Here is a 23,941-nt window from a genome sequence, read left to right on the forward strand (position 1 = left end):
GATTTGAAAATGTGAGACTGTTAAGCCGCTGTCAACATGTCAAGTCAGAGATAGGCATGCATGCACCCTGTCTGTCCAGGTAGTCAGGAGATCGCTATCTGCAGGAAACACGGTGATGTGTGTAAGGCTGACACCTAGTGTTGAAGAAAATCATGACGGGACTTTTTAAATGGGCACTCTAACAATCACAAACACACGTAGGATAAACCTTTATTCATCCCCGTAGGGAAGGTCAGGTGGTTTAGCAGCAACAGTAAAAAGGTAGAAACATAGGATAGTTCAATCATGGAATCGCAAAATAAAAAGTGACAGTATAGAATAAAATAAAAAATGTTTGCATATTTAACATTTGTATGATTATGTTAAAAATATACATGTTTAAAAAGCGCAGGTCCAATATGTACATATAGTGCAGGGTTTTATGGGTTTTATGAGCATTACAGCTCTGTTGTTTTATTTATTCTGTGGCTGATGACAAGCTGAGTTCAAGGATTTAAATGTGGTAATGTGGTTGTTTACAGGGAAGGGAGTGTCTCACAAAAGATAATACCAAGCATCAAGTGTACTGAATGATCAAGCATATTTGGAGCTTGATGTGTTTTTTTTGGACTTAAAGTGATACTTGCATTATGAAGAGTAAAAGTAATGCAAGAATATTGCCCTTGTCATAGTTTTGAGTAGCTGTTCATCAGCTAGATGCTTTTGAATTACATACTGTTGAGTACTCATTCTTTATCACTGCATAGTATGGGTAAAAGTAACTAGTTCCAACAGCATTCAAATTAATGTAGGATTAAAAAGTGCAATATTTTTAATTGAAATGATACCGCGACAGCATTCTGTGTCTAAACTACCTTTACAAATGAAATATGATCTGTTCAATCATGAATAAGGACTAACGTATATTTTCCTCTTAAGATAACAGATTATATCTTGTAATTATTGCAGCATTGACTGACTTGAAAGGGTAAAAGCAACATTCAACTGGATGTCTTTAAATTGTGCACGGCTGCCACAAACTATCTCCCTTAAATAGTTAATTCACCATTGATTTGTATGAGCCTGTCTAAATATGTGTTACAACCATCACTTCTCTGTTTGCAATGCACACATCCAAACACACACACACCATACATTTATTGTCTATCTTTCCACGTAGATAACCCATTTACACATGATCACACTCTTTCATTAACGTGACCTTTCGCAGCAGCAACAATCTCTTTGAATATCAGGTTTGTTGTGTGTGTGCTGTTGTTGTGTGGGAAATTGTCAGGGAGATGTGTGGTGGTGTGGACTGTGGGTGGTGTGTGTGGGGTGCCATGTTGGCCGTGTCTTGGTGCAGCTTTTGTGGCTGTCATGCATGCATCTGTGAGTGGCAGGCACTGATCAGATGCGCAGCATGAAATAAGGAGTTGCGGTTAGTAAAAGGTTTGACACAGTCAGCTCTGGAGAACACCCACCGAAACATGTAGAAAAGAGCGCAAAGCTAACAACGAATAATGAAAGGAGGAGAACACCGAAGGAAAGAAACATAAATTGCGATGCTGGCTAAATTGGAGACAGATTAATACCTCACTTGCGGTCTTCTTTGAAAAGTTTTCTGAAGACTAGAGGTATTTTTGTTAGTAGCTGTATTTAGTGTATGGGTTTCACTGTAACGAGGAGGGAGCGAACGCATCAGTGTTCGCTGTACCAACACATTTGATGACAGTTTGTTGGACTCCTACCTTTCAATAATTTCCATATCAAGGTGAAGTTCACAAAGTTAAATGCTGTGACAGAATGAGATACGAGCTTTTTGGTGCTGGACCAAATTGTCACGCTTCAACGTTTGCATGGTAAATCAGAAAAGAATAGGTTTCAATTAGGTGAAAAGCTTGTCAAACAGTAATTCTCTGGATTGCCGGGCATACCTGATGATATTCTTATACTTGTGAACAGCATAGTGATCACGTGTCTGATGTGTGCCATAACAATATTCTGTCTCTTGTCCTATTATTGATCTGATGTCTATCAAACACAAATAGATTTGTCCGCCAGTGTGCGAGGTCGCTGACGAATGTCGAGTACTCCAGTGAACCACGTCCTGGAGGATGCACAGTATCTGCATTGGTCACATCAATACTACACCCTTTAATGGACACACATCTGTCTCGGAGCCACATCTGATTTGTTGTGTGCTGTGCCAGTGTTGTGAACTGTCGCTGGGTGGTGTGCTATCTGCCAATTAGTCAAACCTGATGCCTCAAGCCGTCAACCTGAGTATGATCAACTGCGCACAGATGTCCCAGGTAGATTCACAGAACATCACACAGTTTTTTGGCTGATGTCATTTCATATTACATTTTGACCAGGCCGAGCACTGCCCCAACAGGTGTCCGATAGAAAAACTGTGATCTATATCTGATGTAGGGATAGAAAGATTTCAAAGGTGTGGAGGTTCCAAGTGAGAGAATACTTGTACTCAAAGACCAACACTCGCAGTACAGACCAATTCTTGACCTAACAGTCGTGTTTCAATAACAGTGCATTATAATACATAACATGTGACCTTACAATAAGATTAGAACTGCCTTGAAATAAAAAATCCTTCTCGATGATAATACATTATGGCATTATCAAAACAAGTGACAAGGAAGGGAATAATCGAAAACATAACCACTTCGAAAGACCTTGCATCTTAATCCGTATTTACATGCCCGTTATGACACTTCTTATCAAGATCAACCATAGACCACAGACTGGGATTGGCTTCTTCTTACAGATTTTTCAAACAACACATTAGTGTGTTGTTGACTTTAGATGTGTCTTTCTTGACACTTGTGATAGATATTAGCCAAGGTCCCCATTCCATAACATTTACAGATGAAAAAGTGGCATTGGTTGTTCTTATGGACCTTCTTTTGGATTCCTGTTCACTTCATCAAATCACCCTTAAACATGGGATGTCATTCATCAAACTTTTAGAGTGATAATGCTAAGGAAATCAGTAGCAACTGGACCTAAACATAACCAGCGAAGTAAGATCAAAGAAGGGTTCTCAGTGGACAAGCAAAATGTAATCAGTGTGCCTGTGCATGTTTCAGAGACGAAGGATCTCCACAGCAGGTTGCAGAAGGTCAACGGCACATCCAGAGACATCTTCCTCACCTGCGGCTGCGGTACACGCATCTCTGTCATCAGCAGCCATCTGATGCACGGCATCTCCTCCCTCATCCGATGCACCTGTGATTTCAGCGTCTTTTCAGGCTCTTTATTTAATTGCCACAGGCTATTTACTGCTTTTCAATAATAAAAAACAACAACTTTGATGCTTTGTCTTTATGAAGAAGAGTCAACGGCACAGCCAGAGCCTCACCTGCGGTATGCCTATCTCTGCCATCAGCAGCCACCCGATGCACGGCATCTTCCTCATCCGATGCAGAAGGGCATGCGCCTGTGATTTCAGCGTCTGTCTGATGCGCAGCGATCCCTCCCTCCTCGTCTGCTGCTAACCCTTTGAAGAGTCCGATTGCATTTCAGAACTTATTTTGGGTTCTCACGGCCATGTCACAAATTCTCCGCAAGTTTTTAACACAGACGCCTACGAGGGAGCTGTAGGGGCCTACATGTTAGGTTAAGACATTTCTGGACGGATGGATGAAAATCCAATTCCCTTGCGTTTTAAATGAGAGAAACAATTAGACGTTTTACTTAAGTATTTTTTTCTCTTTGTTTAATTGTCACATGTTATTTACTTCTTTTCAATACAAAACGTAACTTTGATGCTTAGCTTGCATGGAGGCTAGTGGAGGCTAGAGGCTGCCTCAGGCCACTGCCTCGTTTTACTGTAACTGCGCTAGTTTTTTTTTTCCACGATAAAACATTTTAAAATACGTTTCTTCAGACTTTCATAAACAGAAAACACATCTGATTACCATCGTTGTTACTTGTGCACAAAATAGCTTTCACCCACAGACGCGGGAGCTTGCTTTGGAGGTTGCGAAAGTCACGAAGTGACAGACATTTCCATAAGCGGTAACGCGAAAATTAGCTTTTTTGAACGTCCCATACAGACCAATAATTAAATGTTACATATCTCTGAACATAAAAGTGCCATGGGTTTACAATCCATTCAAATGTCGTTGATCTGGCGATGTCTTACCAATTTAGAGAACGATGAGGCTGTGCTAGTTATAAACCAACACTTCTGCGACATACGAAGACTTTAGCTAGTCAGAGCAAACAGGAGGATACTAATATTACTATTTTGAATAGGTATTTTTTATTTAGACTTTTCTTACATCACTGCCATACAAACGTGATGATTTGTCATCATTGGTGCACAAAAATACGGTCTCATCCTGTGAGAAGAGATGTGTCTGCTCTGATTGCTAGCCACGACGGCATCTGAAACACTGTAATCTTCAGGCGATCAGTCACAGTCAGTAGCGAGGTTTAGCTAAGAAATACTTCAGAAAAGTCAATGACAACACACCCAATTTCCGGGTTTCAAAATAAAAGTAAGTTGTTCATGTATCCACTGGCGCAGTATTATTTCATGTAGTGTCTTTCAAAATTGCGGCCGGCCGCGGCCGCTCTAGTAGAAATCTAACATGCTGTCGGCGGCCGCTTTGGGGTATAGAGGTAGGGGGCCCGTTCTCATATGAGGGGGGCCGGGGCCCCCCCGCCTCGCGGGGGCTGCGGGGGTATACTTTACGCCAGTGCCTGTCTGTCCAGGTAGTCAGGAGATCGCTATCTGCAGGAAACACGGTGATGTGTGTAAGACTGACACCTAGTGTTGAAGACATGACAGGACTTTTTAAATGGGCACTCTAACAATCAAAAACACACGTAGGATAAACCTTTATTCATCCCCGTAGGGAAGGTCAGGTGGTTTAGCAGCAACAGTAAAAAGGTAGAAACATAGGATAGTTCAATCATGGAATTGTAAAATAAAAAATGACAGTATAGAATAAAATAAAAAATGTTTGCATATTTAACATTTGTATGATTATGAATATGTTAAAAAATATACATGTTTAAAAAGCGCAGGTCCAATATGTACATATAGTGCAGGGTTTTATGGGTTTTATGAGCATTACAGCTCTGTTGTTTTATTTATTCTGTGGCTGATGACAAGCTGAGTTCAAGGATTTAAATGTGGTAATGTGGTTGTTTACAGGGAAGGGAGTGTCTCACAAAAGATAATACCAAGCATCAAGTGTACTGAATGATCAAGCATATTTGGAGCTTGATGTGTTTTTTTGGACTTAAAGTGATACTTGCATTATGAAGAGTAAAAGTAATGCAAGAATATTGCCCTTGTCATAGTTTTGAGTAGCTGTTCATCAGCTAGATGCTTTTGAATTACATACTGTTGAGTACTCATTCTTTATCACTGCATAGTATGGGTAAAAGTAACTAGTTCCAACAGCATTCAAATTAATGTAGGATTAAAAAGTGCAATATTTTTAATTGAAATGATACCGCGACAGCATTCTGTGTCTAAACTACCTTTACAAATGAAATATGATCTGTTCAATCATGAATAAGGACTAACGTATATTTTCCTCTTAAGATAACAGATTCTATCTTGTAATTATTGCAGCATTGACTGACTTGAAAGGGTAAAAGCAACATTCAACTGGATGTCTTTAAATTGTGCACGGCTGCCACAAACTATCTCCCTTAAATAGTTTATTTTACCACATTAGAAGTTTGTTATGCAGCTGTCTAAATTATGTGGTTACAACACATTCATCTTCTCTTGTTCTGAAGTGCACACACAAACACACACACACACATACATTTATTCTGTCTGATCTCTTTCACACGTATAATACACACCATTTCACACATAGATCACACTCTTTTATTAACGTGGACCCCTTGCAGCAGCAACAGCAGCTCTTTGTGTATGCATGTGTGTGTGTGTGTGTGTGTGTGTGTGTGTGTGTGTGTGTGTGTGTGTGTGTGTGTGTGTGTGTGTGTGTGTGTGTGTGTGTGTGTGTGTGTGTGTGTGTGTGTGTGTGTGTGTGTGTGTGTGTGTGTGTGCATGCATGCATCTGTGAGTGTGCATGCAACTATCAGGGTGCGTCAGAGGAAAAAGGAAGTTGCGGGATATAGTTAAAAGGCTTTGACACAGTGCAGCTCTGCAGAACACCCACCACGGAAGACATTTAGAACAAGAGCGCTAAAGTCTAACAACGAAATAATGAAAGGAGGAGAACACCGAAGGAAGAAACATACAACTGCTGGGAGAGACTGAAAGGTGAGAGCAGATTATAATACTCATCATACATATGCGGTCATTTCTTTGAAAAGTTTCTGAAAGACTAGAGGCTATTTTTGTTAGTAGCTGTATTTTAAGTGTATTGATGTTTCACTGTAGAGGAAGGAGGGAGAGTAACTGCTCAGTGTTCGCTGTATACCAACACATTTGATGACAGTGTTGGATAATTACCTTCAATAATTTCCATATCAAGGTTGAAGTTCACAAAGTAAAGCTGTGACAAAATGAGATACAGAGCTTCTTGTGTGGTGCTGGAGCCAAAAAATTGTCACGCTTCAAACGTGTTTTGCATGAGTAAATTCAGACAAAGAATAGGGTTCAATTCAGCGTGAACAAACTTTGTCAAACTAGCTATTCTCTGATTGCCAGGGGAGCATTAACTTGATCTGACTTATTTGCTACTACTTGTCGAACAGCATAGTGATCACTGGTGTCTGAATATTGTGCCTATAACAATATTTTGGGCTCTTGTCCTATCTATTGATCTGTCTGTCTATCAGAAAACAAAGATGGAGTTGTGGCGGCAGTGTGCGAGGTGGCTGATCGAATGTCGAGTCCTTCCAGAGAACCACCGGGTCACATGGGAGGATGCACAGGTAAATCAGCATTGTCACATACAATACACACACCTGTAATTGGACACACATTCTGTCTCGGGGCCACAGTCTGATTTTGTGTGTGTGTGCTGTGCCAGGTGTGTGACCTGGCTCAGGCTCTGAGAGATGGTGTGCTTCTCTGCCAATTGCTCAACAACCTGATGCCTCAAGCCGTCAACCTGAGAGAGATCAACCTGCGCCCACAGATGTCCCAGGTAACTCACACACACACACACAGATCTTTTCCTGATGCATTTCCATATACCATTTTCATAGCGACCAGGCCGAGGCACTGGCGCCCCAAAGCTGTCCGATAGGAAAATACTGTGATCTATATCTGATCGCATCAGAGGATAGAGAAGGGATGTCAAAGGTGTGGAGGGTGTGAAGAAGAGAGAATACTTAGTACTCAAAGACCACACACTCTGCAGTAAAACTCAATTCTTGACCTTAACAGTCGTGTTTTTCAAATAAGCAGGTGCAATTAACTAAACATAACATGTCGCCACTTACCAATAAGATATAGAACATGCCCTGTGAAATAAATGCTATAAATACATAGGCATTACAAAATCAAGAGGGAATAATCAAAACAATAAAACCACAATGCATAACATTAATTTGAACAGTGCCTCCTGTCTATGAGCTTCTTAATCAAAGATCAACCTAGATAGACCATCAGACTGGGATTGGCTTCTTTCTTTTTACAGATTTTTTCAAACAACACATTAGGTGGTGTTGTTTTGAGCTTTAGATGTGTTTTTGTCACATTTGGAGAGAATTAGCCAGAGGTTTCCCCCATTCCAAAAACATTTACAGTATGAAAAAGTGGCATTGGTGTTCTCTTATGTGACCTTCTTTCTTAGGATTCCTGGTTTCACTTCATCAAATCCACCCTATAAACATGGACTGTCATTCATCATAACTTTTAGAGATATAATGCTAACTGACAATCATGTAGCCAACTGGACTGAAAACATAACCCAGCAGAAGTAAGATAAAGATTAGTTGTGTCTAAGTGGACAGAGAGAAATGTAAATCAGTGTGCGACTGTGTGCATGTTAAGACAGAGAACTGAAGAGAATCTGACAGAGAGGCAGGCTGTCATGTTGTTGGCCTGAACGCTCTTGTGCAAAGTCCATGATGATATTCTTTAGGAGTCACCGCAATGTCTTAAGAGTGTGTGTGTGTGTGTGTGTGTGTGTGTGTGTGTGTGTGTGTGTGTGTGTGTGTGTGTGTGTGTGTGTGTGTGTGTGTGTGTGTGTGTGTGTGTGTGTGTGTGTGTGTGTGTGTGTGTGTGTGTGTGTGCCTGTGTGCCTGTGTGCCTGTGTGAGAGAATGTGCTCCTACACGTGCAAGCGAAACTCTGGTAAATCCTATAAGGTCAAGAGTGGTTAAGAAACATCCGGTGATTAACAGAAAACGGGAGTCCACTCTGACGTGTCACCAAACACACACACACACACACACATGATATTACACAAATAGAGGATCTTCCCATTGCTCTTGCAACACTACGCCAGCTTGCAGGGATATATGTATGTATGCCTGTGTGCACTCCTCACAGAGCGACACGATGTGTGCAGCAGTATCAGTAAGAAGTCAACATTTCCCCTTTTCTCAAATTAGGGTTCCGCATTTCCCACAGCTGAACAGAGTCACAGAAGACTGAGAGAGAGGGAGATAGAGCTGGTTCAGGAAGTTATGTAAAACGACGTCTGTCTGACCGCCATGTCAGACCTACTGTGCGCCGTGCTTCAGTGGTTTCATTTATATTTTCGTTATGAAAGTCGGGCCTTCGTGTTACTTCTATTCTATGAAATTTCTTAGTGTTGGGTCATTGCTGTTTGTCAGTTTCGGTCTGTGTGGCTGAGAAATATTTAGACACATGTTGATATAAAGTGCAGCTGTTCATTTGCTATCTTTGTCACCTAATGTGGGAAAGTTAAACAACAGTGCCAGCACAAAACTTTAATATTTCAGTTATCAACAGCATCATTTAAGTGTCCGATGTGTTTTGAAACACTATAACACTGTATTTGCTTTATATGGGCCTGCTTTACCTTCTCCCTTTGTTTGTTATACCGCACTATTTAGTCTAAATTGTATTTGTTTTGGGGTTTTCTAAGTATGTTTACTTTGCTCTAACCGTCCTGTTGTCCTGGGGTCAAATTTGACTAAATGTTTTTATATCACGGTTATTTCATCTCATTGCCACAAAATAATGGATGGTTTCAAACTATATTCTTCACAAGAACAGATACTATCACTACTTTCATTCGAGTTTGGTTATTTTATTTACATTTATAGCATCTGGTGTCATTACAGTATGTGCTGCACATTTTTGAAATAGTTTTCACAACAGAGTCTTGAATTGAGAAATAATTGTAATTGATTTTGTATTTTTTAACTAAAATATTAGATTTATTTTTGTGTAAACAAAGTCATTTGACCATAAATTCCAATAAAGGTAGGTAAAACTTGTGGTAATGAGTTGGAATGACGTTGGTTTTAAAGGGGAAACCCAGATTTGTGTGATTATTTAGGCCATGTACAGTTTTGGGGAAGACAGAAAACAGATGTTAAGTGGTTGCCTGGCTTGCTTGCAATATGTTGCTTGGTCAGTTAGTTGGTTTATTAGCCAGAATTTTGGTCGAGAGTGAAATATCTTGTCAACTCTTTAATGCTGACATTTGGGTTTCACTCCCTTTGGTGATCAGGTCCAAAATATAATTCATCCAATACTTAGGTGCAGGACAAAACACTTGCAGAATAAGGTCACTTCCATGAAAATTATAAGAATGCTAACATGCTAGACTTTAAAGCGGAAGTCTACGAGTTTAGCTCAACATAATTGACATTGTGCTCATGTTAGCTTGTTAGCATTTAGCTATTACGACCTCACATAACCTCCAGTGTTCCTTTTGAGACTTGTCGTTTGATGAATGACTTCAACTACATTTAATTTGAAATGTTTTCTGTTGCTCAACATATTTAAGTATAAATAAAGTAACTTTTGGGTTTGTTTTTTTAGTTCCTGTGCCTGAAGAATATCCGGATGTTCCTGGGAGTTTGTCAGGAGAAATTTGATCTCAAAAAGAGTGAACTGTTTGAGGCCTTCGACCTGTTCGACGTTCGGGACTTTGCAAAGGTATCGGTCTCTGTCTGTCTTTCTATTAGAGTAGAGTTATTATGGCTGCATCATGAGTGAACGTATACTCATTATAGTAGAAGTCAGAAGTGTGAACAGACTCCTGACTTCTCACTGCAGCCTGCAGACACCCACACAGCCCTGACAGGAAGTAGTTTGGTGATTTTATAATTGAAGCGGCTGAGAGCACAAAGGATTTCAGTATTTCGCTCTTTCATTTTCGCTGCAGTGCAACCACAGTACCTTGGTGTGAACCAGGAGATTTGAAATGCATTTGCATTTGTTTGATTTGAACGTACAAAGTAAGAGGAAGTAACGAAACGAGTCAACAGTCGGTGGACTTCGACTTAACTGTGGGGTCTTCTTAACACACATTCTTTTTTTTTTTTGTCACTGAGCTTCTGCTTTCACTTTACAGCTTGCAGTCAGTCACTCAGTAGTCTACCTTATAAGACACCAAACACACAAGAGTAAAGCAGCATCATTTACAGTGGTAGAAGAAGTATTCAGATCCCAATTGAAGTAAAAGTAGGAGAACTACACTGAGAATACTCCCACAAATAATCAGTGTTTTTTGGGGGTGGGGGTTGTTTACAAAGAAATAGTCGGCTACATATTCCTCCTAAAAAACCCAACGTAATATGGTTATTACGGAGGTTTAGAGTTAGAAAGGTGGATTTTGTACTTGAATCAAAGACATAATTGGTTTACCTTTGTTGTTACCCTATTATCTTCTTAATGACCTGAACTTTTTCCTACTTTATATTCAAATCAATATAAAGACAGTAGAGAAGAGTAAGTGGAAGCACTTTTTAATGAATATTTATCTTTAATAAATGTGTTTCCATGTAATGTAGCCTTTTACAAAGAAAACATTTAAATCTCAAGATTGATATCAGAATACTATTAAAGAGAACAAATCCAGAAAGTTATGATTGGAATCTAAAACCAAAGACATAAAATGGTGTAACTTTGTTGTTACATCACGGCAGATATACATGAGAGTGGTTGCTATTTTGCAACTTGCTATTCATTTGCCTATCTTTTTAAGGTCTTGTTATTTTTATGGCAAGCTTACTGTAAATTAGTCCATTCAAATGTCTCTCTTTTTCTTAACTTCTTCTTAAGACTTTCACTTCTTCTTAAGATGTTCCTGCTTTCTCTGTCTTGAATAAAAGCAGAATTCAGTCAAACCACATCAGCAGGACTGAGTGAGGAATGTACTGGTGTTGCTTAATCTGAAAAAATATCAAGATAATTTGGTCAGACATGGGACATCTTTGAGTTGGTTTCTGATCTCATCTCAGCATGAAACTTTTTTTTAAGATGACTCATCATGCTACTGCAGAACTCTCTAAAACAGTCAGAACGTGTTAGCATAAAAACTAAAGCAGATTACAGAAATATGGGTGGAACAACTGTCAATTTTCAATTAGTCAATCAGTAAATATTAACTAAAAACTGTGTGTGTGTGTGTGTGTGTGTGTGTGTGTGTTGTAGGTGATAGGCACTCTGTCTATCCTCTCCCATTCGCCCATTGCTACACAAAAAAGACTTCAGTAAGTAACATCCTGCCTCTGTTGCGTAATTGAAATGTATTGAGTTTTTTTTGTAACTTCTACTTTTACCACGCCCCCCACCCCCCCCCCCCCCCCCCCCCCCTTACCTTACATTTTAGCATTTAAAAGCAGTAAAGTTTCCATACATGGTTTAAAACACACTGTGATGTTTGAGTTTACGCAGTATAAAGACACTCTGTGCGTTTATTAATGTATTTTCAACTTCTTCTATTAAAGCAAGACACTTAAATACAACTCTGTTTCAATATAAGGATAATTGTGTAAGAGCGATAGAAGTATTAGCATTAAAATACCCAAATTAAATGTGCACATTATGCTGAAGGGCTCATTTCAGAATAAAACCTTTCATTGTGAGTATTGATGCATTAAGCTAGTAAGAGTGGAGCTAAATGACACTCCTTTATTTTATCTGGTGGATAAAGTTATGAGAATACGACATGATTTATTAGTGAATTAACGTTGTGTAATTATAATCTGACTCCGCTAAGCCATGAGCCAAGAAGCTAATAAGTAACATAAAATGAAAAAAGCCAAGTAAAAATCTTCACTGTTTTCTGTGTGATTCATTATCTCTTTATACACAAGCTTCAACCACTGCGCCCTGCAGGAGGAGTTTGATTGTTCCTTGAAAACATTTGATTCTTTAAAATGTTTTTTAATGCAAAATAGGTGTGTAGTGAAGCCATGTTTGGTCGAGCACTGGAGTAGCTGATAACAGCAGACTCTTCACTGTGTGTTAAGAAAGAAATCTTACCTTAATGTTGGTTACTTGATATTTTTAACATTACAGTTTATTTGGCAAAGGCGCTTTAAGAGAAATTGACTACTCTACACACCTTACAGTATGTTTTATTGCCTACAATGTGAATGTAGGAACATTATACACATGTCAGATGTTTTTGTCATTCTCAATTCACCTTTCTTCCTTTGTCACCCTCACCTACTCACACCCTGTCCTCCAGGCCTTTCCCTTTGGGAGGAAGCACTCCGGATGATGAGATCTACAGCGGCCTGTCCGACCTGATCGAGTGAGTCTTTTACCATAACAATGTTAAAATAATCATGTTGATGATGAAGAGGTAGTTATTAAAGCTCCTTGTGATATAATAAACTGTAATGATCAACAGCATTATCTTCCTTTGCTTTAAACTTGTGCAGGGGAGTAAAAACAACAGTTATTGGTACATGCAGACACATAAGGACCATGCCAAGAAATAAAACCAAAGCAAAAATACAAAGCGGTTCCTTCAAGAGGACGGTCTAAATATTGCATCATTAAAACAATTATTATTCTTTGTAGTTTTTGTTCTGAAATTTAACCCAACTGAGGCTACTTTATACTCAAATAGTGCTGAAACATTTTCTATTTCACAGTATTTTTCTGAAAATACATCATTTATCAGCCAGAATATGTGAAAAAAAAGTACAGAGTAATCACAGGAATGAAATATAAATACTGTGATGATAATAATGCTGTGTGCATGTGTCGTGTCTATCAGTGACACGGTGGACGAGGATGATGACCTGTACGACTTTGTGGAAGACGAGGAGAACGAAGGAGACGAGATCTATGAAGACTTGATGAGGACGGGTGAACAACCAGAAATTGTGAGTAAACCTCAAGCCAAATGATGGTGTGGGATATTGTTTGGCAAGCTTTGACCACCGCAGATGGTCAAGTAGAAAGTAGTAGAAAATATAACTCTCTGCTTACTATCCTGTCCTTCATAACATGATCCCTCGGATTTATTTTATGTTATGACCTCCAGATTGGGAACCGCTGATCCAAATTTTCAGAGTTGTGCAAAGTTTTGCTTCTTCATTTGCAGATAAGAGTTCCTTTCACATTTTACTTCAGATAGGAGCCCCATCCAGGGAGTACTTTATGTCTAAATGTCACCCAGCTACTAAATTCCTTGAAGCACAATCTCGATGAATCGCTATGAATGCTAATGTGAAGGAGTCAGTTTCAGAAAACCCCCAAAATACCAGTTTCTTTATTTGATCATTTTTGTCAAACATGTATGCTTCAATTGGACTACAGTTTTGACTGGAGTAGCAAAAACTACCTCCATTAACTAACCAGTAGAAGAAAAGAGCATGCAAAACAAATAGGCATCAAGAAAATAAACTGAGAATATAAAGGCCTCACCGCTGGAGACTTAAAGAGGCTAAAGAAAGACTCCGTTCTGGAGAGTCGAAACACGATAGAAAGATCCCCTGTTCTGGTTTTCTCATTCTTCATATGACGTGTGTGCTGTGTTCCTGCAGCAGCAGAAGACTGGGGGGGTCGACAAGCGAGAGTGTTGCCTGCAGGAGATCAGACAGACAGAGGAGAAATACTCGGATACACTGCAATCTATATTGCAGGTGAGCACACGATCACTGTCTGATGGAAGGAGATCCATGCATTTACACACACATGAATCCCACACAGAATAAGTCACACACACTAACAACTTATTTTCCATACAGCACTTTATGAAGCCTCTTCAAAAGTTTCTCCAGGTGCAAGACATGGAGAGTATCTTCATCAACATAGAGGTACGGGAGGAGATTCTGTGCACACCTGGTCACATTTCATGTTTACCTTCATGTTTTAAGCTTTGTTTACATGTTTTTATGACAACGTGTATTTCCAGGATTTGGCCAACACTCATCGTAATTTGTTGGCGGAGGTCCGGAGTTCCATCCTCGATTATGGAGCCAAGAATCTGTACCAGGTGTTTCTGAGCTACAAGGAAAGGTACAACACACACACACACACACACACACACACACACACACACACACACACACACACACACACACACACACACACACACACACACACACACACACACACACACACACACACACACACACACACACACAGTGCCATGCAGTCACACAACATCTTATGAACGATATGCTTTTCTGCCCCCAGGCTATTACTGTACGGTCATTACTGTAGTCAGGTGGAAACGGCAACAAAGACCCTGGATAAGCTTTCGAATACGAAGGAGGACATCAGAATGAAACTGGAGGTGAGGAAAACGCACATTCTGAAACACAGCAGCACAGGGGAAGTAGGATTTTGCGCTGAACAGCGTTTTTGCACACAGCAGAAGTTATGTATTCCTTTTCGATGAAAGTACTTTATGAAGTAGTTCCGGGTTCAAGGTTCCCATTTGTGCTGATTCACTCTGAACTGAAAGTGAAAACAGGGGGGAAGGATGAGTTTGTTGCACAACATCATCGATGGTTACTGCAGATGTTTACTTCCTTTTTCTCTCTCATTCTCTCAGGAGTGTTCAAACAGAGCCAATAGTCGACGTTTTTCTCTCAGAGATTTACTCATGGTCCCCATGCAGAGAGTTCTCAAATATCACCTGCTGTTACAGGTGTGTGTGTGTGTGTGTGTGTGTGTGTGTGTGTGTGTGTGTGTGTGTGTGTGTGTGTGTGTGTGTGTGTGTGTGTGTGTGTGTGTGTGTGTGTGTGTGTGTGTGTGTGTGTGTGTGTGTGTGTGTGTGTGTGTGTGTGTGTGTGTGTGTGTGTGTCCTGCATGGCTGCATTACACCAGTTTATCTTCAATCTCTCTGTGTGTGTCTGCAGGAGCTGCTGAAGCACACCACTGACCCTGCAGATAAGGAGAACCTCCGCACAGCTCTTGATGCCATGAGAGTAAGTATCTATGTATATAAAACTTAAATAAAATCCCCAGTTAAATGATAAATAAAGTAAACACAGGTCTATATTAGACACAGTTAAATATGGACGCGCTACACATTGATAGATCAGAGACAAAAATCATCTGAGTGTGTGTCCGTTCCTCCATTTCTTTTACAGGGCTGGAGTCGACCAATCAAAACATTTTAAAATCGTATTCATGAAAAAGTATTGAGGATTTAAATATGGTGATGTCCATTGTGTCCACTGTTGACTAAATTACCATATTTTAACTGATAGGCACACTATCTTTGTTTTATTCCTGCACCTTGTTGTTCATGACCATGCTGCCTGCCTACCAAATAAAAGTGTCCCCTCCTTTCTTTGTTCTAGTTTTTACCCCTTTCCCTTTTTGTCTGAGTTTTGTGTGTAAGGTATTAACAGCATGTCCTATCTAGTGGCCTTTCCCATATATATAAACAAGATAGTAAATGCCTTGGCTAATAATTGTAGTATATAAACCGTATTTTTAGGATATAACATTCTTCAATATGTGTGTGTTTGCAGGACTTGGCGCAGTGTGTGAACGAGGTGAAGCGAGACAATGAGATCATCAGACAGATAACCACTTTCCAGTTGTCAATAGAGAACATGGTGAGGTTACACATGACGTTTCACTTTTAATTTCATTCTTTTTAATTTGATTTCTTTCTCACCGCTCATGCTCACTCTCCTCTGCTCGTCAGACTCAGTCTCTAGCTTTCTATGGTCGCCCTAAGATCGACGGAGAGCTGAAGATCTGCACCCTGAGAAAAAGTCTAAACAGGACAGGTGTGTGTTGTTTGTGTATTTTGTGTTTATTTTAATTCCATAGTATCTGATATTGAGTTTAATCTGTGTGTGTTTGGTTGTTCTTCAGGTATGCATTCCTGTTTGACAAAGCCATGTTCATCTGTAAGAAGAAGAGCGGAGAGACGTTTGAGCTAAAGGAGCTCATTGAACTACAGCACTACCAGATACGAGACGAAACGGCAGGAGAGAAGGACAAAAAGAAGGTCTTTCTACTGCTCTGCAACATCAGTTATACCACAGAGTTCATCCATTAGGCATGAGTAAAGCTAACAGTGTGTGTTTGTCAACAGTGGTCCTATTCGGTCCTCCTGCTGGAATGCTCTGGGAGGTGTGGATACGACTTATTCTTCAAAACCAGAGAACTGAAGAAGAAATGGCTGGAGCAGTTTGAGATGGCTCTGTAAGTTACACACATGGAAATACACACGCTGAATTCATGACAAATTATGAAACAATAAAAGGATCTGTGTACATTTATGACACAGATCTCAGGCAACTATACATTTCTGAGTAGTAATTTGATGTTTGGCAATCAATTACTGGCTTTCATAGAGCCTCATATCGTTGATAGAGCATATGAAGCTACAGCATTATTATTTTTAAACGCTTATCCCTTCTTTAACGTGGCTATGATCAATATTTTTACAGTAATAATAGAGAAAATGAGAAAAATTAGAAGTTGCTTTAAGGGACTAAGCAGAGCTCAAGGAGACCACAAACAGAGCTAAAGGAGAATAAATGTTTGCCCGGTTATTTTTGTGTTCATATCTTGATTCTTCTGCCTCCATGTGACCAAATATTTAGCAGTTATCTCAGGTTTTAAGGGTGACTTCTGTACATTTACTACATGAACATTTTCCTATTTCCTATCACAATAGGTAGAACAATGTTATATTATAAAAAGGAAAGGAAAGGGTCTATTCTATAATGTTCTGAAAGAGGCTCCGGGTTGAAAATGTACCCTCTAATTTAAGTAAATATTGTGTTATTTCAAATGATCCATCAGCAAATATTAACAAGTTAAACACTAAGAAGAGAAACTGAATGTGTTGAGGTTGCTGTTGGCAGAGAATGACTTGCAAAATGAAAGCTGTTGCCGCCTGTCAGTGTGCAGTTTGGCTGATTGAGCAACCAGATAGGAAATGAACATGACTGGTGATTTGCAAACTGCCCTGTGTTGCTGCTGCTGTTAGATAGAGACTCTCTGGGAAACAAGTGTTTTACTTTCTTTAACGACAGATAACAGATAGCTTTATGAATTGCTTCTTATCCCAGTGATTTTAAAACAGTTATACGTCATGTCTGCAGGTCGAATATGTGCCCAGATAACTCCACAGCCAACAACCACGACTTCCAGATGCACTGCTTCGAAGAAACCACCTCCTGCAAGGCCTGCTCCATGCTGTTAAGGTACTGTGTCTCACCAGCTGCTTCTTGACATTTCTTCTCTTAACTTTAATTATGAGATTCTTGGGCTGAATCTCTCCATCTGTCCTCTGCAGAGGGATATTTTTCCAGGGCTATCGCTGCACTCGCTGTAAAATGGCTGCTCATAAAGAGTGTTTAGGCCGGGTCCCAGCCTGCGGCCGAAACTCAGGTGTGTTTACTGGCATGTTTAAATTCTACAAGAGTTTACTCTACTCACACATTATACTTATCTTAATTACTACCTCTCTAATTGACTGTCCTCTTTAAATTACAGATCATTCTGGGACTTTGAAAAAGGTAAGACTACATGCATCTTTGACTTTGTGGATGCGTTTAATATTGTTTTATTTCGCTTCTCACATGTCCAATTTATTGTCCTTTTTTAACTTAACTTGTGCAAATAGATACGGAGTACAATCACTCCAGTTTGTTTTGTTTTTTTGCTCCTCCAGAATAAAACCAGATCCTCCGGACAGTCCAGCATTGGTAAGAAATAAGATGTTTAAACTTTGCACTTTACTTTCAACAGTTTAACACCCTTTCAGTGTCTGGGGTTCATTCTCCAAAACGACCTTCTATTATACAAAAATGTTACATGCAGGTAGAATTCTTGCATTGCTTGTCAGAAGTTCTTCCTCGTGTCTAAAAGCCTCCTCTTCCTCCTTCTTCCGTCTCTCAGGATGTCCAAAGATGGAGGCGTGTCAGGAGTATTATGGCGTGCCGCCGCCCCCCGTGAGCTACGGCCAGCCGCTGCACCTCTCCAAAGGTGACATCGTTGAGCTGACCCGGGCAGATGCTGAGCTGCCGTGGTGGGAGGTAGTTTCTAGCTTCTACACTCTGTATTCCGAATGCTGAAGGGCGGGGGACTCACACATTATGTTGTTATATCTCCTGTGGTGTAGTGTAGGTGTGAGATTCTTTGTCTGTTTTGTTATTTTCCTCTCTACCTGGTTCCACTTCCTGCCTTGTGCTCAACCAGAATTGTGCTGTGCGACTCATTTCAAAGAGTTTTGATTTGGAAAACCAAAACCTGAGTTCCCTTTAGTTTCAGGGTCTGGGAACTGTGAGGGCTGGCTAACTGCCACACTGTCGTCGCTTCCTCTGATGTTAGAAAACATCGAAACTACTTGATATGTCAGTTATTTATTGTGGCACAATAAAGCTGTTGATTTTGTTGTTAATTGTTGGTTTAATCATGAATTAGAAACATTATAAGTCATTGTTTGATATTTCCCCCCCCAAAAATGTGTTGTTTTATAAATGTTTAATTCACAATAATTAATTTTGAATTGAAAATAAATAAACACAAAGAGAGGGCAGTAAGGAAATGTCATTTGTTTAAAATATTCAGTATTTAATGAACATTGTAAGTGATTGTTGTTAAGGGATAGTCACGCAAACAGTGGGTTTCTGCGTTTGATTTGTTTACTGTTTAACACTGTTACAAGATTTGCAGTTCCTTAATAAACCCTGCATACTCATTTAGCTTAATTTCCATGAGCTCAATATCAACTGCATAGAGTTTGTCTCATGGGGATGATTTGTTTATAAGTTATCCATTTAATGCTGATTTAAATATGTATTTATTTGTTGTAATGACAGCTTAGTTCGGCCATGTGATTTGTTGTTGTGTGTGTCCCTCAGGGAAGAAACATCTCTGTGGGTCAGATGGGATGGTTCCCCTGCCAAAAGGTCCACCCCTACGTCCCCGTGAGTACACACACCATGAAGGGTTACAGTAGATATCTTAACGGACGTTTGCTCATACACTTTCTTCAGTTAAATAGCAAATACAACAGACTTTACATTTTCACTCCTGTATTCTGGAGGTGTTGAAAGAGGGTTTTTCTCCTATGGATTTATACAACACTTTATTCCTTATTCCTTTTTATTGCATTATTTTCTGAAAACTACATTTTTACTTATATTTCTGTTCTGGAAATGAATGCAAATGAGCACAACTTAAAATAGATGTCAAATAAAAGCCTGAATGTAAGGTGTCAGCTGCAGAGGTTAAGGGTTAAGAGTTCATCTTGGAGGCATTTATCATTTCCCAAACTGAAACCAATCGTAGTTAGCAGTATTCTGCAGTGAAGAGCAGATAACACCATGACCACCCTTTAGCTTTACATCTAACATCTGTGTGATCTCACCCTTTCCCAGAGGCAGACCCCGGATCTGTCTACAGCCAGCTGGTGAGTCTTTACAGGAACTGAACACCAAAGCTTTACTTCCTCCTGTGTGTGCAGTGGCTGCAGAAGGGCCTGTTAACACTACAGCGCTGATACAGCAGACGCTTATTGTAACAAAAACAGAACCAGATACTGAAAGTGCTGATGTTTACAAAGCAGTTTTGGGGAATGTATCCCTATCAAACATCCTAATAACATTGATTTATTACATTTTAAAAGACTCAAGCAGCTTCAAATAACAATGAATCAAGTAAAAAAACATATCTTGAATTCCAGGTTTTGGCACCGTGTATGATCTGAAAGGCATACACTTGAGGGCCACCTGGAGGTAACATCAAGTATAACACTGGAGTTAACAATAACAACACCAATGTACCCAAAAACTGCACCAATTTATACAAAGGCGGACATAATCAGAGTATTTTGAACGATGTGGAAGTCACATTATGTAATAATAAAAACACTTTGGTGACACTTTAGTTTAAGTTATCCTATTTACCATTTCTAATCAACAAATAAATGGTTTGTAACACAACATGCTGCTATCAGATATAATTGTTTGTGTATTTTCTAACAAATCCAACTCATTTGTGGGCACCCATAACGTTTATACACATAATGTACATTGATAGGAAATGAGACATTTCTAACAACAAGACAACAACACCTGTCATAAACATGTCATAGCAGACCTAACTGTCAAACTTATGAAAAACGTTTAGCTTGATATCTTAGCGCGACATTAAACCGTCATATATGGATGTCTGCTATGACATGTTTATGACAGGTTTTGTTGTCTTGGTTTATGTCAAGTTGTCATAACAAGGACATCTCAAACAATGTCACCTTTGCATCAAAAGGGACATAACTTACCGAAGGACACTGAACGACAACTGTCATAAGTATTCATTAATGTTTAAGACAGGTGTCATGTCATGGTTATGGCAATGTTATGTCAGTCTTATGAACACCATCAAGTAAAGTGTTACACCGAATAGGGTGTGTTTTTACTGTGTTATTGCACTGTTATCGAGACAGACCTTTCATCGTGTGATTCTGTAGTCTTAACGTTTCCATCCTCGCTGTGTCTGAAGGTTTGCGGGGAACATGGACAGAACCGCGGCCAAAAACCTGTTGCTGTCCCGCTCCGATGGAACATTCCTCGTGCGTCAGAAAGATGGAGGAGAGTTTGCAATCAGCCTCAAGTGAGCCTTTGCAGATTCATCAGTAAAAGTAGTTTCATTGAGTGAAAATGCTACTCTCTTTTGCCCTCTTTAGTAATGACTGCTTTGGTAATTTACAGGCCATTGATTGCTGGTTTAAAACCGCGCAACATTTTGCTTAAAAACTGTTCTTTTTTTAAAGATGGCTCGTTACAGGCAGTATCATATTGTTTCAACCCCATTTCAATGACTTTATTTCAATGTAAAGCAGGTCTTTTACTACAGGTTTGAAACATTGTAATTGAAATTCGGCCTTAAAAAAATGTCCGCATGTAACTCTGACTGATCAGTTCACAGTATATTTAGTGCAACTTCATAATGTAAAGCTACAGTTCCCAAATGTCTCTGTGCCCATTTTGTAATCAATATCAAATGATAATGAGGTTGCTGGGTTTCTATGAGCCAAGTATCGCTTCCTCTCAAAAGCAGGAAAATACATCTTCTCAAACAAAGGATTGTGAGAGTCATATCATTTTTGCAGAAGTAGGAAAGTGTGTTTTTTCATCTCTCCACAAACTTCTCTTCTAGGTTCAACATGGACATCAGACACATTAAGATCACGTCCACTGATGGCCTGTACCGCATCAATGAGAAGAAAGCCTTCAAGGGTATAATCGTAAGTCTTATGGACCTCAAGAAATGCCATGACTGGAGAAAAAAACAAAAACTGACCCTTTACATGAAATCATATTTTTATCTTCTCAAATCTCATCCATCATCCGTCTCACATGTCTATGTCTTTCTCCTCCTGTTCGTGGTCTTCTTACGGTGTTAGGAGATGATTCAGTTTTACCAGCAGAACTCTCTGAAGGAGTACTTCAAGGATGTGGACACCACGCTGCATACGCCTTACAAACAGCCGGAGCAAAGCAACTCGTCGAACAACGCGCAAACCGCCACACCAAACACCACACCAGGTACAGTACATCTTTATTACCTCACATCAGAATACCTTTATTCATCACACAGACGGGAAATCATCACACCTGTTGTGTGTCGTCCTGTTTAAGGGATAATTGACGATTTGGAAAGGACTTGCTTTAGTCCCGAGAGCCAAACGAAAATACCGACACCACAATCACGAGAGCGATATTGATCTTGTCATCAAAGTCTTTGCAAGAAAGCGGTTTGGATCATTTCATTGTTTGACTCTTCTATTCAGCTTATACATGACGCAACGTTGCCGGTTTCCAGCAGAACAAACCAAGTTGAAGTTGCTTTCAATAACCAAATATGTATTTAACAGTCTGCTGTTCAACAATTCAAATTTGCAACAACTTCAACCACTTTTAGGAAAATAAGGCTAAAGACTGATTTTTTCATGACTGCTTTTTACAAATAGGACACACTGTGGTTGATCTGCACTGAAATTGTACTTTAATTTGGTCTTTTTGTTAATGTTTTATTATTTATTTAATCTTTTCTAAAAAGTTTTGATGTTAGAAAAACACATGAAGGAAGAATAAATGAGTGAAAAAAAATCTTCATTGAACAATACGTGATACACCTCTGTATGAAGTCTGCTCTCTAAGTAAATATGCCTTGCTTTGACAGGAGGCAGCATGAAGTGTTTGGGCATAGTCAGGGCCCGATACGACTTCTCATCCAGGGACCGCACTGAGCTGTCGCTACGGGAAGGAGACACCATCAAGATCATCTCCAAGAAGGGCCACAGCGGGTGGTGGAAGGGAGAGGTGTACGGCCGGGTGAGGAATTGGAAAACAAAAAGATAAAAACCTTTACCGGTTCTGAGGCGTCTTGTCTGACCTGCTACTCTCCTTTGTTTCCAGGTGGGTTTCTTTCCCGCCAACTATGTGGAGGAAGAAAGCAATGAATACTGCTGACGCAGCTCCACAGGAGAAGTGTGAATCCATACTTGTGGGGGTTTGTGTGATACCTGGTTGCCACAGATCGCATTAGCCTTTATGAGTGAGTGTGGCTGTATGACCGATACTGTGATCTGATGACTGTCGTGTGAATAAAACCTTTCAACTGACATGATGAATGTCTGGTTTTTGCACTAAATCCGTTTCTCAAACTTCCCACCCAGATGTGATTGTGGACCCGTTCATTTCAAAACAACAAAAAAGGAATACTTGACAAAAACGACTGTTCAGATTTGAATATCTCACCTTGCTTTACCTTCGATTACCACAGAAAACTTTCATTTTTCTGTGAAAGAACAATAACAGCGTTGTGATGTATATTTTTGCTGTTATGAAGAATACCACAATATACTTCAATTCATCAAAGTGAGTAATTGATATATAAATGGTAATTGTCTTGGTGTATTCCTTTTATCTGCTGCCATGATAACTTCCACTCTTCCGTTCAATGAAGTGTATAAACATTTAGGTTATATGCTTTCAGATGAACTGAAGGTAACATCAATAGAAGTGCTACACATTCAACAGGTGTTCCAGTTTCTTTTTGCTTGAAAAAAAAAACTAAACTAGCCAATGAACAGTCTTGTGAATAGGTATAAACATCCTTTTATTCAAAAATATCAAAACAAAAACTGTGGAACAACATGACTTTCAGTCGATTTATGGGCAAAAATCATAATCTAAAATGATGTGTGTGTTTTCTTTGAAGATACGGCGCCATCTGTTTGACTGGTGTGGTCTGATCATGGTGGTTTCCTGCGACAGATCCAATCTGTTGTTGGGTGTGTGTGTGTGTGGTGGTGTGTGTATCAAGAAAGAGAGTCATCTTTGCGTTATTGACTGTAGGTCCTCTACTGGTAGTACAGCTCCAGATTCATCCCATCGTGGATTTCATCTGCAGAAGTCGTGGTTAAGTGCAACACATCAGGTAAAATAGTTTGACTGCTTGATAGAAATGTATATCCAACAATTACATCATATTGTACAGGCTTTAGTTATGTACTGTCAATCAAACCTGGAAGTTGTATAATGTCACAGACAGAGAGATACATATTACTGTAACTGCACTGTTTCTAGTATTAATTGTGAAGAAGAAACAGTGTCAGTAA

At 39.6% G+C, this 23,941-nt stretch overlaps 1 protein-coding gene across 1 annotated transcript; it reads left to right on the forward strand.

Moving 5' to 3' along the window:
* The first annotated feature begins 6,106 nt into the window (after positions 1-6,106).
* Positions 6,107-22,942, forward strand: LOC134864383 (proto-oncogene vav-like). Its single transcript, XM_063883317.1, is given in 30 exon segments — positions 6,107-6,256; positions 6,778-6,873; positions 6,972-7,088; positions 9,907-10,023; positions 11,524-11,582; positions 12,566-12,631; positions 13,103-13,211; positions 13,875-13,973; positions 14,079-14,147; positions 14,246-14,349; positions 14,530-14,629; positions 14,891-14,986; positions 15,198-15,266; positions 15,819-15,905; positions 15,998-16,058; positions 16,061-16,082; positions 16,171-16,306; positions 16,394-16,503; positions 17,412-17,513; positions 17,606-17,700; positions 17,806-17,828; positions 17,984-18,017; positions 18,211-18,347; positions 19,176-19,241; positions 19,695-19,726; positions 20,818-20,928; positions 21,475-21,562; positions 21,722-21,863; positions 22,501-22,652; positions 22,737-22,942. Coding segments are annotated over 29 exon segments (2,544 nt in total). The 5' UTR covers positions 6,107-6,256; positions 6,778-6,786; the 3' UTR covers positions 22,791-22,942.
* Positions 22,943-23,941: the final 999 nt, after the last annotated feature.

The sequence above is a fragment of the Eleginops maclovinus genome, chromosome 5 (assembly GCF_036324505.1).
Source record: "Eleginops maclovinus isolate JMC-PN-2008 ecotype Puerto Natales chromosome 5, JC_Emac_rtc_rv5, whole genome shotgun sequence".
Lineage (NCBI taxonomy): Eukaryota > Metazoa > Chordata > Actinopteri > Perciformes > Eleginopidae > Eleginops > Eleginops maclovinus.